Source organism: Ursus arctos, unplaced genomic scaffold, assembly GCF_023065955.2.
Source record: "Ursus arctos isolate Adak ecotype North America unplaced genomic scaffold, UrsArc2.0 scaffold_4, whole genome shotgun sequence".
Taxonomy (NCBI): Eukaryota; Metazoa; Chordata; class Mammalia; order Carnivora; family Ursidae; genus Ursus; species Ursus arctos.
Genome location: NW_026623056.1, coordinates 82,857,172 through 82,875,086, shown reverse-complemented (window position 1 = coordinate 82,875,086; position 17,915 = coordinate 82,857,172). Strand labels below are relative to the sequence as shown.

At 35.5% G+C, this 17,915-nt stretch overlaps 1 protein-coding gene across 7 annotated transcripts in view; it reads left to right on the top strand.

Annotated features, from left to right (window-relative positions):
• Positions 1 to 17,915, top strand: part of SYNJ1 (synaptojanin 1) — a 91,947-nt gene that overhangs the window by 37,147 nt on the left and 36,885 nt on the right. For 5 of the 7 annotated variants that reach the window (XM_048215003.2, XM_057306622.1, XM_026513001.4 and 2 more), the window contains exons 10-16: positions 332 to 413; positions 2,805 to 2,957; positions 5,684 to 5,849; positions 11,172 to 11,363; positions 13,202 to 13,286; positions 17,124 to 17,264; positions 17,533 to 17,725. In XM_048215003.2, the coding sequence (XP_048070960.1) occupies positions 332 to 413; positions 2,805 to 2,957; positions 5,684 to 5,849; positions 11,172 to 11,363; positions 13,202 to 13,286; positions 17,124 to 17,264; positions 17,533 to 17,725 (1,012 nt within the window). The remainder of the gene's footprint in view (positions 1 to 331; positions 414 to 2,804; positions 2,958 to 5,683; positions 5,850 to 11,171; positions 11,364 to 13,201; positions 13,287 to 17,123; positions 17,265 to 17,532; positions 17,726 to 17,915) is intronic. The other 2 variants (XM_048215005.2, XM_048215004.2) reach the window with 1 other exon arrangement.

Genomic DNA, 17,915 nt, shown 5'->3' with positions numbered 1-17,915 from the left:
TTTTATGTGCCAAGAGCTATGGGGTCATAAATCTGAATGCATATTTCACTCTTGACTACTGGCCTAATTAAAAATAAGTGGGTGTAGATAAATAGATATGTGATAAAGAGTATATGACAGAATGTTAACACTTGTAGAATCTCGATGGTGGCTATGTGGATGTTTGCTGTAAAATTCTTTCATCTTTTTTTGTGCTTGAAAATTGTAGTAATAAAAAGCTGGGGGTAAAAAGTGGGTACTATATTTTAATTACCTTAATTGTTCTCATTTTGTTTTAGCTTCGTTATTTGTGTTTCAAGCTAGCTGTTAAACTTCACTGAATTTCTTGCAGGTGCCAGAGTGGTACAGTTCGAACAAATTGCTTGGATTGTCTTGATAGAACAAATAGTGTGCAGGCGTTCCTTGGCTTAGAGGTAAAAAAAGAAGTTGAAATGTATATATGTGACTTATATCAAATGTCTCTTCCAATGTTTTTGTAAGATTTATGTTTCCCATTAGTTACTTTTTGTAAAATGAAATTATGCTTCATTAAAGGCATTTCTTCTCTTATGGGTTTTTCCTCCCCAAAAATTCCTTTTCTTTAAATGTTCCCTTTACCTGTTCCAAATACTCTCTTTAGATAGCTGATATTTCCCTGTATTGTTCCTTAACTTTCCCTTTAAAAACTGCTGTTTATACTATTCCAGCAGTTACTTCTTTTGTCTTTTGGAAGAGAAAAAATTATATATATATACATACATATGTATATATATATAATATATATAATGTGTATATATATACATATATAATATAATATTATATAATATATAATTATATATAATATATACACACACACATATACACACACCCACATACACACACACACACACGTAATGTATATATATTGGCCTTTGTTTTTTGTATAGTTTCTTCAGAATTGGGAAGGATCTTTTTTCACATCTATAGGATTATATTTTTGACAGTCTGTAACCCAGTACAATTTATATGGTATTTTCAAATCAGTAGCTACAAAAAACAGGATCGGTGAAAATGCCATTGTTAGTGACAATGAGAATGAATGAGATTAAGTTTCTGTAACAAAGTCTTTGTTTAAAAGCTTTTTTCTTTACCACCTATCCATAAATTCAGTCTAATATAGACATAGTCTCAACTATATGACACACTAGCAATGCTGAACTTTGTGTCTTTCCTGTTATGCAACAGTAGGGATCATAAGGCTGTGGTGGGTCTTCATTTAGTTTACATAGGAACTTAGCATAGTTCTCAAATACTATAAAAACAGGAATAGGAAATAATCTGTTATTTTTTCTTCCAGTTAATGATCTTAAATTTGGCCAGGACATTGGTTAATTAGTTACTTTGCAGCTGAGGTTCTTTCTATCTCAAAAATGAAAGCACAGTGTGTAGAATTCTCTGCTACAGAAATGTATTCTTCATGTAGCTAAATAAATTTTACTGCTCTGCCTTTTTAAACAATCTGTCATTGAGTCTTATAATTTATGTAGAAAATATGACAGAGACAAAAGTGAAAGCAGGGATTTGGTCATTTGAACGGCATTTATCACATGGCTTGGGTTTGTTTTGAGTTGTGTTTTTAAGTGGCTGAGTACATTTATGTAGATCTGAGAGTAAACTTATCAAAATAGTTGCAAGTCTTCATTAAAAGTATAACAAGTGTTAGTTCTCAGAATCTGACTTAGCTGACTATCCACTGTTGGTAGAGGTGTGAGAAGGTGAAGCCAAACTAGAAGCAAAGACTAGTTTTGCCATATTCCTGGAAGAGAGGGAGGTATAAATGATAGAGGTAGTCCTGGAGGCTAATTTTGTTTATTCTTCGTGCTAACGAAGAACAGCTCTGGTATAAGTCCGTAGGTAATCAAATGAACCTAGTTTAGTGTTTTTTATATTATTTTAGTTTTTGATCTCTATAAATATGGATAATCATGATACTTGTAGATAAGAGAAAACATAAATGGAAAGGAGTTAAGTAAAAATGCAAGGCATAAAACATGACTGGATTCCAAATAAGCCAAATAGACTGGGTAAGGATTATGCATTGCTTCAACTGCCAGAGTTAAAGGCCAAAGTTCATTCAAAAACCAATGACTCTTCTAAACACATTTGTTGTTATCTGTGATGAAGGAATTGTGGCGGCCTGAAGACCTTGCATTCTTGCATGATGTATTCCCCCCAGCTCCCCTTTATATACATTACTAATACAGGTTTTACGCATTAAATCAAACTGTCATGACTTTATTCAGAAATAGGGCTAATTTATATATTTTTGTGGTACTTCAAGAGCAGCTCTACTTTTCTCATAATCTCCTGATTTTAATCACCCAAATGTGTAGAACCCAATCCAAAAATTAAAGAAAATTAGTTATTTCTATATATATTTGAATAACCTAGGCAGATATTTTTTGTGCTCTATTGCATGCTGTTGAATAATTAGTTCTTTTAGTGAACAAGGTAAACCAGTCTGATTTATAGAGACATTTTAATAAGGTTAATTTTATCATTTAACCAGAAAGAATATTGCTACATGGGAATATTAAGGTACTTGTAAGCTTCACTGATGTGGGAATATTGCTACGTGGGAATATTAAGCTATTTGTCAGCTTCACTGTTGTGGTATTTACTTTAAAAATGGTGGGACAGAAGACAGCCTAGTAAACTGGTAGGTTTTCAGAATCCAGTCACATAGTCCTATAAACTGTAAATTTTTATTTGATTCTTGTAGTTCTTAAAAACTCACATCTTAATGTATTAATATATTTATAAAAGTTTCTCTTTTGCTGTTTTAGATGCTAGCGAAACAGCTGGAAGCTCTCGGCTTAGCTGAAAAGCCTCAGTTGGTGACTCGCTTTCAAGAAGTTTTTAGGTCCATGTGGTCCGTGAATGGTGATTCAATCAGTAAGATATACGCAGGGACTGGAGCTCTTGAAGGAAAGGCTAAGGTAGATCTAGATTTATCATAACATTACAAAAGATCCTCATTTTCCTTTTAATAAGCTTTTAAATCATCTCGTTTTAAATTAATAGTTGGGGGGCACCTGGGTGGCTCAGTCGGTTAAGTGACCAACTCTTGGTTTTGGCTCAGGTCATAATCTCATGGGTCCTGAGATTGAGCAGCAACCCCCGCCCCCTTGCAGGCTCCACGCTCAATGGGGAGTCTGCTTGGGATTCTCTCCCTCTGCCCCTCCCTCCCCTTCCCTTGCTCTCATTTATGAATGAATGCATGAATGAATGAATGAATGTTGGGGTTTCTTAGGTAGCTGTTTCAGGATTCTGTTTTATTATGCCTTTATGTCCTCTTTAACACTTCCTTCTGTAGCAGATACTAGTGGTTGGATGGAAGAGAGTTATTTCCCAGATTTGGGGGTATTAGTATGGTGTATTTAGTTGTTTAGTGATATAATCCAGTAGGCCTATGTATGTATTGCTTACATTTTTTTTCATGATTTTCCCTTACATATCTGTTTTACTTTTTATATTGTTTATTTTGATTATGAATAGGATTTTTTTTTTTTTTAACCATAGTCATCCTGATAAAGGGACCTATCACATTTGGCTTTGTGTTCCCAGCACCTGTAGTGCCTACTGTTTAATAGAATCGTGACAAATAGTGGATGGATGAACAAATCAGTGGACAGTTTACGCAACACTTCCTATGAGCCCAACACCTTTAGGGCTTGATTATTAAGTTTCTATTCTTTTATTTACCTTACCTTGAAAAGGAGGCTATCAAAATGTACAAAAGTGTGAGAGATGGACTTACTTATAATTCTGTGCCTCATCATTAGTTTCTAATTGCTGGCCTTATTTACGGACCCTTTCTCCTCTAGTATTTGGCACTTATTAAAGGACTTATTTTATATGCTTAAATATTGCCTTTTAAGCCTCCTGTTTTCAGTTGGATTTTATTAACATTTTTAATTTCTACAATTCTTCAGACTACATGGAGTATAGAAATAAAGACATTTATCATTTTAATAGTTCTGCAGCCCCCTCCATACAGCACCTAAAATTCTTTGAAGACCCTTCATCATCTCTAAGTCTTCTTTTAATTTCTAAATCTTCTTCCTCTTCTTTGTCTCATAAAATGTTATATGCCTCTCTCTGTTCAGAGGTATTAGCCTTACCTGCAAAGCGTCTTTTGTTCAATTCACAGAAATGATTTTATTGACATTTACAAATATTTACTTTTTAAATGGGCCCTATTTTTGAAAACCTGGAATTGTTAAACTTCATTTATTATTCCTTTAAAATAGAGAATATCAGTCTTACTGTTAAAACTCGATTCTCTACAACTGTTGCTTAAAATATTCTTTTATGTTCTTCTGACTTTTTGTTTCTGCAGTGACTAAGACAATCTATAAATAGAGGTTACATATATTTTCAGTGGTCTTTTGTCTCTAACATAATAGAAACAAAATTTCACATATTAAATATACTAGTCTGAATTGAACTAAACTCTAACATCTGAACTGCTCTTTCTTTTCCTTTCTCTGGGTTCCTTTTGATTAATTGCCTGATAATATGAATGGTGAGTGTCTTTTCAAATAATGTCATTTGTATGTGTTATGTGGGAGGAAATAACGTGTTAATTCTCAAATTACTGTTATTTCAATAAGGAATGAAAATTACATATTGCAAACTGAAGCATTTTTCTAAAAGGCAAGAGTTGGGTTTTTTGTCATTTTTTTTTAACAGTCATCAAAATCCGTTAAGATCAAAAGAAATCTTTATGGTAACTAACGTGTCTGAGTGAAATATGTGTTCATTAAAAGTTATAATCAGGAAATACAGGCTTCCGGTTATGGAATGAATGCATCACTGGAATAAAAGGCACAGCATAGGGAATATAGTCAACCGTATAGTAACAACGTTTCATGGTGACAGATGGTAGCTACACTGGTGGTGTGCATAGGGTAACAGAGAGAGTTATCTAATCACTGTGTTGTACACCTGAAACTAATGTAACATTGTGTCTCAGCTGTACTCAACAAAGTTATAATCAGCTCTCTCACTATAGGAATTGGCCTAAGTTTATCATTTTTATTATTTATATTTACATAGGCAATAAAATGACTTAAGATATATGAACTGTAGTTTGCATTTAATATTTATTTATGAACTGTAATTATAAATTCCTTTTTAGACTAGTCCTTCATTCTTATATTCAGTCTGTTTTAACTAATATTAAAGTTATTTGGGAGCAATTCCAATTTTATTTTTCTACTGTTAAAGTGCTTTGAAGTTTTTCTAAGAGCATGTGAGTGCACCGTATCCTTGATCTCCTCTGCTCCCCCCCACCCATCCCATCCCCAGTTCTAAAAGTCACAGTGTAAGAAGTAGCTTTCTTGTTTTAAATAAGTATACTTCACTTTATTTCCTTTATAGTAAACAGTTTTAAACATTTACAGCTCTCGATATCATTAGTGGATGAGGTTATGGTATTGAGCTTTTCCCATCTTTTTGTGGAGAGCTTTTATCCAAAAGGGAAAGAAACAATGACATCTTGAGCCATTTTAATATGATGATTTGATATTCAAAATTGAATGATTAGGTCCTTTTTATTGCAGTAAAGTCATATAAAACTGGTTTAAAACTTCAAAATGTTACTACTAAGTAAAAACAACACTCTTTGGAACAAAAATCCATGCTGTTTTTTTCCCAACAGGCTGGAAAGTTAAAAGATGGTGCTCGTTCTGTTACTAGAACGATTCAGAATAACTTCTTTGACAGCTCCAAGCAAGAGGCCATAGATGTTTTACTGCTGGGAAATACTCTAAATAGTGATTTAGCTGACAAAGCTCGAGCACTTTTAACTACAGGAAGTTTGCGTGGTATGCGTACTTACTTTATATTTTGATTACTTTATGTTATTTATATCCCTTCTTAAAGTCCAAGAAATAAATGTAAACTTACTTACATAAATATTTTTTAGATTGAGTTGATTAAAATAGTTTTGGGAGAAATTTCTATCAATGTAATTTTTAAAAATTGCATTCTCCAAAGGAAGTTGATCTCTTTTGAAATGTTTTTATCATCAGTGGTATTACTAAGCTCTGAAATGAGGCCCATGCATGTTTTCTTTTATTGATATGATTGAGGGGGTAAATGGTTTAAGTATTGCTAACTTTATATAAGGCAGGATTTCATAGAATATTCAGCTAGTACTTTTAATAGAACATTCAATAACCTAATTATATAATATAGAAAACAAAAGGTTTACTGGGAAAAACAGTACCTATATTGGTTATTTTGCTAACTACTAACCCCAGATTTCTATAACTTGGTCTTGTTTGAACAGGCATTAAATCATATTAATAATTTAAAATATTGCTTATTATTGGACACTAATATTTGACAAATATATGGTTTTCAGGGTGGCTTTTTATCTTTCACTGAGTCTTTTATTAAAATCAAAAGAATTCGAGCTCATGTCATTGAGTATGTATTTAGTATCATGGGAAAACTCAAGATTCATTGTAGAACTTAATGAATTAACTTCCTTAATTCCATGTTTTTTCATCTTAACTTTTTAACACTCTGAACATTTTGCTTCTTCTGTTATCCCCACACCAAACCTTTCAGTTTTCCCTGTGCATGTAAGAGAAATTGTTCCTTGTCAAATAATGCACTCTTAGATCATGATGGATTCTTTCAGAATTCTGGTTGGCACTGGGGGTAGTTGATTACGGTTAGCCCCTCAGAGATCTATTACTAGGCTGGGGGACTAAGACCCTATTAAAGCTCCAGAAAACAAAGTCTGATCTTAACTACTACTTTTAACTTCAGGCTTTCTTCCTGGCTCCCAGCAGTGGAGACTTGGCTGATTTGCATCTTATCACTTCTTTCCACCTTTGCCTACTTTGATATGGAGGCATTGCTAAGCAACTGTTGAAAGTAACCAATTGAAGGAAAGAAGTGAGGAAGCTAAGAATTCCCAGACTTGATCATTATTTTTTTTTATTTCCCTGCACATTTTCCTATGTGTCAAATAAGCCTGAAAAGAAGTACTGTCAGTTCTGCGATAATGCTTGTTCTGAGAATGGGAATTTGTTCCAACATGAATGCTCTATGAGGGAACATTTTGGGTATAATGTCCGTTCTCCATTAGTTTATGCATGGTTTCACCCAGCAGAACTTGGATGGGTAGAAAGAAATACACAAAACATACACTTATGCGTACACTTCAAACCTCTCTCTATCTCAGTTCCCCAGGTGTGTTATGAGACATACCTATTCACATCTGGTGTTACCCAGTTTCCATCCCAATTTCAGAGAACCCTTCTTCCATCTTTCACAATTACAGTTGACCCTTGAACAACACGGGGCTTGGAGTGCCCACCCCCTAGTCGACAATCCATGTATGACTTTTGATTCCTCAAAAACTTAACTACTAATTACCTACTGTGTATTGTAAGCCTTACTGATAACATAAACAGTTGACTAACACATATTTTGAATGTTATATGTATTATATACTATATTCTTACAACAAAGTAAACTGGAAAAAAGAAAATGTTAAGAAAATCAAAAGGAAGAGAAAATACATTTACAGTACTGTATTTAACGAAAAAAATTCACATATTGAGTGGACTGGTGCAGTTCATACCCGTGTGTTTAAGGGTCAGCTTACTCACAAGCGGCAACCCTCCTGACACCCACTTCTACAAGCAAACTTCAGGTCTTTTTCAACACGAAGTGCCATATTTAAGGAGTATTCATACCTCTCAAGCTGTTTAACATTGTAAAACTGTACTACTATTTTTATTAGGTTCCCATCTTTATTGGCGTGTCACTGTTGAAGGTTTTGAGTGTTGTGCCCTAAGCCCTTTTTTTTCCCGCTAAGCTCTGTGGCTATAGGAATTTGTATAATTTTACCCTGCATGCTGATTTTTTTTGGAATGTGTATGCTTTGTTATAACTGAACTGGTTGTACTTACCAACTGAGTCCCAGAAAGAATACTAAAAGGTATATATTAGGGTAGTATCTTTCATGTGTTCAATATTCTCTAGCTCCTTAGGTATTCTCCCTCACATGCAGGTACACACGCACACATGCATGCTCACACACACACACACACACACACACACACACACACACGCACACACACACATGAGCAGCCTGAAAAGCAGGCCAAGGACCTCCTGATTCTGAAAATCTGGACATCACTGAGTCACTGTAGGATTTTTCTTAGATGCTGAGGGTTTGCATCAGATATCGTCATTTATTTTTAATCTTCAGTGTCCTATAGCCATCAGAAAAAATAAAGTCATCAAATCGACTTAAAAGAGAAAGGGAGGCCATCTTAGAATGTATTGTCATAACACTCTAGATTTTATTTGTAACTTGTTGTTTTACTAATGATTCTTTGTTTTCTTCTTGATGCATCCATAGTTTCTGAACAGACATTACAGTCAGGTACAGTATAGAAAACCAATCTGTAAATAAAAGCAAATTTTTCTTTATTTTTCTAAAGTTGATACTGTAAATAAATAAAGCCATATAAATGGAAACTTTCTCTTATTTTGCCCTCAGATTCTAACAGGGTAAATTGATATCTTGTTTTAATCTGAGAAAAAAATTTTAAGGTCGAGAAAACTAAGTACCTTGTTTAGAAGGAAATATGTAATGCTGTCTGTCTTCCTATAGCAAATGCTTAATTCTAATTAAATAGAGCTCATCTAGTTTTAATTTCACTTTTATATTTCATTGAACAAACATTATTAGTGTTCTGCCTTGTACTCTTAATAGGCTGATGGGAAAAACCCAGACAAGACTATTTTGGATTAATTTCAGAGTACTGTCTGTGATATTGATGACTACTTTGCAACGTTTCTCACATACAATATTTGAAAAAGCACTGACTTATTTTCTCATACTGTGGAGGAAATATTTTCTGTAGCCATAAGACCTGCACCAAAATGTGATCTGAATTCTTTCAAAAAGCATCAAGGCTGCTAACAAAGTTAGAGGCGTTAAGTGATTAGGACCTAAAGGTCATTATTTTTCTCACGTTTCCTGTTCCTATGAATCTCATGCCTGCCTTTTCTGGACAAGGTTTATGAACTTGTCCTTGAACATGAATCTGTGGCAAAAGGAACAAAAAAGGCTAAAACTTTGTCAGAAACTTAGCAGAAAAAGACATCTTTTCTTCCCTTCACTTAAAATTTGGTATCACTTAAAATTTGTTTTGCTTAGTTACTGTTCAGAATGTTTTGAGAAACTATTGGTTATTTTTGTGAGAAGGATGGAAGAAGAGAGCACTTGAGTATATTTTTGAGTTACGTAATGAAATCCATTTTCTGAAATGATATGGCATTTAGTAATGGACATCTGTTTGAACACAGACTCATTTCTTTCTGCACATTAAAGTGCCAACCAGTTAAGAATAAACCAGAAAATTTTAAAACCATTTTATTCCATTTATAAAGTGATTTGACTTTATTAGTTCACACAACATGGCAACATGTTTTCACACAATTCATTATTTGTCTTGCTGAGTATTTTAAGCTGTTAAATCATTACAGAACTTGTGTTTTGATATAGAATGGATCACAGAGGCAGTTTTCATAATAATAACAATAAGTGATATAGTGATAAAGAGCATGTCATAGAGAATGATTCTCTAGGTATGGCCAGCTTTTAGTTAACCACACCAACAGACCGGAACAAATCATCTGCTTCCATTACCACCCAGCATCTTCTACAAGTAATCAAATCAAATAGCAAGAGGGCTAGCTATCTGCATGTCTGTCCCTGGGAACAGTGGCGGTGGGCTTGTATATACAGCAGTTCCCTCAGGAGATTCACAGGTCAAACTATTTTTATTATAATACTAAGATGTTATTTGCCTTTTTCACTCTCATTTTCTCACGAGTCTGCTGTATCTTAGTATCATAAAATAATTAATAAAATAAAATCATGTGGTAGAAGGTGAGAATCATTGTGATTTCCTTCTCCTCTTAACAGTTAATTGCCAATTAAGTGTTCATTCTCTGTTTTTAGATTGATGTCCTGTTAAGGTTCTAGCTACTTTAAGTGCCAAGAATTTAATTTAATCAAAATGAAGTGTGATTTAGAAGGAAGATGGTAATCAAAAAATACACAGGGCAGAGATTGAGGATCCAAACGTTCTGAGCATTCATTTAACAGTGATTTACTGAGCACTTACTATGCGCCAGGCACTCTTCTAGTGACTAGAGATGCTGCAGTAAATAAAACAGACCAACATTTCTGCCCTCGTGGAACTTCCACTCTTGAGAGGGGAGACAGACAGTTACAGTATAAATAAATAAAACAGTGTGTAAATGGTGATAAATGCTATAGAGAAAAATAAAACAAGGAAGGGATATGGAAGGTTAGGGACAGCATGCAAATTTTAATAAGATGATCAGGAAAAGCCTCACTGGAACTGAAATACCCGAAGGAGGCGTGGGAAGAATGTTGCAGGCAGTGGAAACAGCGCAGAGGCCTTGTGGTAGGAGCAGGCTGGCCTCTTACTGAAACAGCAGGGAGTCAGTGGCTCGAGCAGTGAGCCAACGGGAAGAGGTAGCAGATGAGGGCAGGATGGCAATGCAGATTGCCTTGTAGACCAGTGTTAGGGACTTTGGCTACTACTCCCAGTGAGATGGGAAGAATTTTCTAGCGACTTCAATCTTTGAAAGTCTCATTAGCGTACATAATTTGTGTTTTTGTCAAGGAGCCATTTTTCATCAAGCCACCTGTCAGTAGCTAGAATCTTAAATGTAAATGTTCTTAAATGTTTTTGTTTGGAAATAAGAAAAAAGATTTATATTTTTACGAGCCTTTAAATGAGAGATATATGAAAATCAATAGCTATATTCCTAAAAATGTAGAGTCTCTAGTTTTGTACACTATAAAACAATGTACTACTTCATTGAAACAGAACTGTTCTGCATGTGTTAAGTTGTTGCAATAATTTTGAAATAGCAGTTTTACTGTGATTATTAAATGTCAAATTTTTTTAAAAATTGTGTTGGTTACTTGCATCGTGCTGGGCTGTGCATGTATCTTATGCTTGTTTGTGCTTATGATGATAATTGAACTTCCCATACGTCATTTCTCAGGTATAAAAACCAATTTCTAAAAGTGATTTAATGCAGCTAAGATCCTGTTGTGTTTTGGTTTTTATTAGCATCTTCCAAAGTACTCAAGAGCATGTGTGAGAATTTCTACAAGTATTCAAAACCCAAGAAAATTCGAGTATGTGTTGGAACCTGGAACGTGAATGGTGGGAAGCAGTTTCGCAGTATAGCTTTTAAGAATCAGACACTCACCGACTGGCTTCTTGATGCACCCAAGTTAGCTGGCATCCACGAGTTTCAAGGTCTGCTTTTTATAATATGGATTCACTTACTAAATCCTGACTCTGATTTATTAATCTATAAAACAAATGTAACACGTCACAAGATGCATTAATTTATAAAAGAAACTTGGATTTATAAGTATGAAGGCCAAACCTTTAAAGGTAACCATGCATATAAGAAAAACTGGTTCTGTTCTTATACTTTTAAAGTGACAGAAAGCAAGCTGATTTTGTAATTGATAATTTTTTAAGCCTAGTATGTTCCGTTTTTCAAATCTAGTTCTCTGTTTCGTTACTAAGGTCAGAAGTATTTGGGGTAGATTATGAAAAATCTTACAAAACTGGTTGTGACATTTGTTGGCACTTTATAACTTAACAGTACTGATTTATCCTTGGAAAAACTTGGTTGTCATTAATAGCCTCAACCAAACACTGAGCTGAGGATGCTTTTAAGATTTTGATTAGAATCATTAATTTGAGGCTGCCTTCTTTTTTTAAAAGTCACTTCAAATTCCTTTTTCAAATGGTACATATCTAGCAAGTAATATGTATAAAGGTGAGATGCATAGGAAGAGTGTGAAATACAGATTTTCTTTTTTTTTTAGTTATCTGTAATCACTTTTTTTTTTTTTTACTACTTCCTTTGTAGAAGAAGCCAAGAAAATTAATAGAGATCCAGGGGTTAAGGTGTACCCTCTGTTTCAGCCATTAGCTCTCTCCTAACAGACAAGAGGAGAGAACAGACTTTTACTGAAATGCCCCTTTTCACTTACATTGAACCTAATTTGAAATTGTAGTTGTTGTCGTAGTAGTAATAATAAAAGAACAGCTAACACCACAATTCTGTTAGTACTGTAGGTCTAGTCATTTAATCCCCATAACAGACCTACTGCAAAGATGCAATTATTATTCTAATTTCACAGATGAGGAAACCAAGATGCAGCAGGGAAAGCGACCTGTAATGGCAAAATCAGGATTTGAACTCAGGCAGCTTGGTTCTGGCGTCATTGTGCCACACTGCAGTTACGTGTAAATTTGGGGGAAAGTTGCTTAGGTTCTCCAAAGCCTCAGGATCTTGTCTGCAACTAAAGGACAAAAATAATCTGTCTTATGAAGTGTGTGGTAAATGAGATGAGGCATGTATAATCCTTGTACATAAGAGCAGTCAATAAATACTTTTGTTTCTCAGTTCATACTATTTATAGGCCCTTTCTAGCTACTTATCTTCATTTCTGAATACTTGGGCCACCCAAGTGCCCCTGGGCTGCTTATCTCCAGTAGCTTCTGTTCTTTCTTCTTCCTTGTCTGTTAGGAGAGAGCTAATGGCTCACACAGAGGGGTACACCTTAACCCCTGGATCTCTATTAATTTTCTTGGATTCTTCTACCAAGAAAGTAGTAAAAAGGTCAAGCCTCTGGTTTTCAAATTTGAACGTGAAAAATCCCTCCTGTTATCTCTAATTTGAGATGATTTCTTAGCCACTTGGGGCGTTTTCTGAAGAATCCTTTTACTTCCCCAATTTTTATTCACTTCAGCCTTTGAGAAGTGGCTTGTTTCTCTGGGTGTCATGGTGCAGAGTTTAGCAAGAATTCTTTCAAAATGATTTCTGAAAGAACTTGAGGATCTTTAAGAATAACAGTCTGAAAGAAGCAAACTTAGGAGGCCTGAATAGAAGCTAAATTTAAAGTAATTTTGTCCCATTCGTTGTTTTTGCCTATACTTTGAATTTGGCTAAACATAAAACACAAAAATGGAATTTTATGATGTCTGGTGTTGATCTTAGTTGTGCTGGGTTGGTGGGGGGATGCCATTTGACTAAGGCAACATTTTAGAAGTTTTTCTTGGATGCTTAATTATAGATAAAAGAAGTAAGCCAACTGATATATTTGCAATTGGTTTTGAAGAAATGGTTGAGTTGAATGCTGGAAACATTGTGAATGCAAGGTAAGCCAACAAAGTAATTGTCTAGTTGAGGGACGTGGAAGGCAGATAACTAAGTAGTTGTTACAAAGATAGATGGGGAGAATATATGTAAAGGTGCTTTCTTTTTTTTTTTTTTAAGATTTATTTATTTATTTGAGGGGCAGAGAGGGGCAGAGGGAAAGGAAGAGAGAATCTTAGGCAGACTCTGCACTGAGCACAGAGCCAGACATGGGGCTCCAATGCCTTTCCATCCATCACACTTCACTGTGCAGCAGAAGTGCTTTGTGTGTATTTCCTATTCATCACAGAATATGAAAAAGATAGGACTCAAGATTGAGCTTTGATCACATGAATAATGAATGTTTATTGCTTCAACAAGGATATTCTTAGGTGAAATGGCATTTTTTTTAACTGCAAGTGCATGGCAGTGAGGACTAATGAATTCTAGTACAGTTTGGTGCTTGGATTCATGTGAAGACATCAGTACTTTTACTCATTGTTGCTTTCGCATCATCATGCAGTGTTGGTCAACACGGTGAAAAAGACAAAAAAATCTTAGTAGTATTATGAAGATGGTTTTGACCTCATGAGTTTGGGGGAACCCCAGGGATGTTCCCAGACCACACTTTGAGAACTGCTGTTCTGAAGCCTCATTACAAATGCAAATTACTTGTGGAACTTAAAGTTTCAGTGTTTTATTTTAAGAAAGTATACTTTTAAAGTTGGGCAGTTGCCCATCTTTTCTGACCTTTTTTAAGATTTTCAGAATAAAAATATGGGCTGATAATAAAAATATGGGTATATATTGCAAATGATTGCAATTTTTTTCTTAGCTGAAGTGAGTAACACTCATACAGGGAGGTAGATAGGAAATCCAGTTTTATTCATTTTGCCGTTTTGACTCTCTTTCCTGGAAATACATATTCCGGTCTTAAAATAGGATGTACTCTTATAGTTCCTAGTACCAGATCATTCAATTGATGGTCTAAGTAGAGTGTAATCAAATTATTCTTTAGTAAAGTGGTGATTATTCATTTATTTAACCAGTATCTATTGAGCACCTACTCTAGGTGCTAAGGATACATTAATGAATAAAACAGACAAAAGTCCCTACCTGCATGAATCTTCTATTCTAGTGGAAGAGACAGACAATAAACAATAACTATAGTCAGTAAATTACAGGCATATCTCAGAGATACTGCAGGTTCAATTCTCGACCACTGTACTAAAGCAAGTATCTCAATAAACTTAGTCAAAAGAATTTTTTGGCTTCCTGATGCATATAAAAGTTAAGTTTACATTATACTGTAGTCTACTAAGTGTGCAATGGCATGTGTAACCAACAACGTACACACCTTAATTAAAAAATACTTCATTGCTAAAAATGCTAATCATCTTCTGAGCTTTCCACTAGTCATAATCATTGACCACAGATCGCCATAACAAATATAATAAAAATGAAAAAAGTTTGAAATATTGTGAGAATTATCAAAATGTGACACAGAGACAGGAAGTAAGCAAATACTGTTGGACAAATGGCACTGATGAGCCTGCTTGACATAGGGTTGCCACAGACCTTCAATTTGTAAAAAACACAATATCTGGGAAGCACAGTAAAGCAAATCACAGTAAGACAAGGTGTGCTTGTATGTAGTCTGGTAGAAGTTGGTAAGTGGAATGGAAAATAAACAGAGATAAAGGGGATGGAACACGTGGAGTTGGGGGATGGGGTGCAGTTTAAATAGAATGATCGGGTAGGGTTCACTGGACTTGAGAAGTGAGCTAGATAAAGAGATGAAAGCCATCATTCTCTTCTCAGAATCCAGGTTGTAGTGGTAGGATTACAGTAGGTGGTAGAGGAGAATCCATGTGCTGGATCTGTATTCTGGAGGTGGTATGGCGGTGTTAGATTAGATAAATGGGTGTGAGGTCGTATTCTGGCTTAGCACTTATCACGTGTGTGGCCTGGAACTATGAGAACACCTTTTTGCGCTCTCCTTTAAAGGTTTTTGGGGGTTCTTTGGAGGTTCAAACTTACTACTCTGAAGATCTGTAAAGACCCGGGCATTTATGCTACCTCCTTTGTATGAACTGTGTTTCAGACTAATGGAATAGTTGAGAAAAGTTCTTTAGAGAAGAATTCTAACTTACTACAAATGCCTATGGAATGCTGCAGTTATGAAATCAACGTTGTGCAGCCCCTAGTGAAGTAATGGCAATGATCAATAGATGTGAAACTGTAGCAGGATCAATGGGGGAACTTTTCATTATAAAGAGTTGGTTAGATTGTCAAAGTCTGCACAGTGGATCAGGCGTAACAGCACAGAGATTATATACTTCCTGCTCTGGTGCAAGGGGGACTGCACAAACCATGAGGTTATTTTTGCCAAAACAAATAAATTAATTTGGATGGGCTTCTTAAGCTTCTACTTAACCAGTTTAAAGCAAATATGAGAGTTAGAGGGACAAGTTAAAATACTGTGAAGACACATCAGTCAGATCCACCCAGGCACCCCACCCCCTGACCCTGTCAAACATCTTACAGACAAATGGCCCAACTTCTTAAAAAATAAATAGCATCAGAAAGGGGATAGAGTGGGGAGGGTTGAGAGACTATTAAAGATTCAAGAGATACAGCAAGCAAATGCAGTGTGTGGGCCCTATTTGGACCCTGTTTTATTGATTTATTTTTTTAAGATTTTATTTATTTGGGGGGGTAATGAGTGAGTGGGGGAAGGGGCAGAGGGAGAGAGAGGGAGAGAATCTCAAGCAGACTCCACGCTGAGCACAGAGCCGGATGCAGGACTCTATCTCATGACCCTGAGATCATGAAACCAAGAGTTGTCTGCTTAACTGACTGAGCCACCCAGGCACCTGGACCCTGTTTTAAAGAAGCCAACTGTTGGGGCGCCTGGGTGGCACAGCGGTTAAGCGTCTGCCTTCGGCTCAGGGCGTGATCCCGGCGATCTGGGATCGAGCCCCACATCAGGCTCTTCTGCTATGAGCCTGCTTCTTCCTCTCCCATTCCCCCTGCTTGTGTTCCCTCTCTCGCTGTCTGTCTCTATCTCTGTCAAATAAATAAAAATAAAATCTTTAAAAAAAAAAAATAAAGAAGCCAACTGTGAGAAGACATTTTTTAGATAATTAGGGAAATTTAAATATGAACTGAGTATTAGGTGATATTAAGGAATTGTGTGATAATGGCATTGTGATTATGTAAAAATAAAAATGTCCATTGTATTAGATAATGCATACTAAAGTATATATGGGTGAAATGGCATTTGTCTTAGATTTGGTTTAAAATATTCTCTCACACATACACATACACACAAGTGAGGGGAGATGGAAGAAAAAAGATTGGCAAAATATTGATAATTGTTGAAGCTAGGTAATAGGTTTATGGTGCTTTATCTTATGATTATCTCTTTTTTATGCATGTTTAAAATTTTCCATGATAAGTTTTTAAAATATATTAATTATAGTACAGAAAAATAAGAAAAGAAGGGGAAATGTGTCTGGAAGCATGTACTTCTTTTATCCTAATGATTACTAAAGAAAAAGTATAACTGAAGATTACTCAAATGGTGAGCACTCATTTAATAAGTATGCTCAGATTTTCTTTGTAAAGGCATAATAAACTTTGAAGTATGGTATTCTTTTGGCAAAATTTTAGGTTTTTCTTTTTAAAGGAAATGAAAAAACAGCCTACATAAAGATTTCACTGTTGGTGTGGATTTCATGCCTGTTTGGCAGTCTTATGAAATTCAGGTACATAAAGGTAGAGCTGACAATTGCCTTATAAAATAGGCTGTATCGTCAATGTCTTTTAAAAGATTCCTTTTTAATGTTTTCTGCCAGCACAACAAATCAGAAGCTCTGGGCTGTGGAACTGCAGAAGACCATCTCCAGAGACAACAAGTATGTGCTTTTGGCCTCTGAGCAGTTGGTGGGCGTCTGCCTGTTTGTTTTTATCAGACCACAACATGCTCCTTTCATCAGGTCAGTAGACACCCTCTCTGGAGGCTCCTTCCTACCATCACGTAACAAGCAAAAGAACTGTCATGTTTGTCGCTTCAGAGAAAACACTCATGAATCTTGGTTTTAAATGTGTTTTTGACTCAAGAGTCACTAACAGTTTTCCCATACAGTGGCACAGTCTTGTCCTCAAACTGTAGTCTTATATTTATGCCATAGACATTCCTGATTTCTGACATGCACAGAACTATTGGAAGTTCCGATCTTTGATATAGAATCTTCCGTTTTAAAGGGACGTTGCAGTGGATACTGTGAAGACTGGAATGGGAGGTGCCACTGGAAATAAGGGAGCGGTTGCAATCCGAATGCTATTCCATACAACAAGCCTCTGCTTCGTCTGTAGCCACTTTGCTGCAGGGCAATCACAAGTCAAAGAAAGAAATGAAGATTTTGTAGAAATAGCACGGAAATTGAGTTTTCCAATGGTAAGCTCTTACTGCTTGTTCTTGAAGATGAAGCTTTGAAATGTACTTTAATGTACTCCAAATTCTCTATCAGTTTTTGAAAATTGAAGATAGTTGTTCAGTGTTCACCTAAATTGATGTTTCATGTGTTATTTGTCTCGGGTCAAATAAATAGGGCCTGGCCAGGGGAGGCAAGCGTATCTGAGGCAAA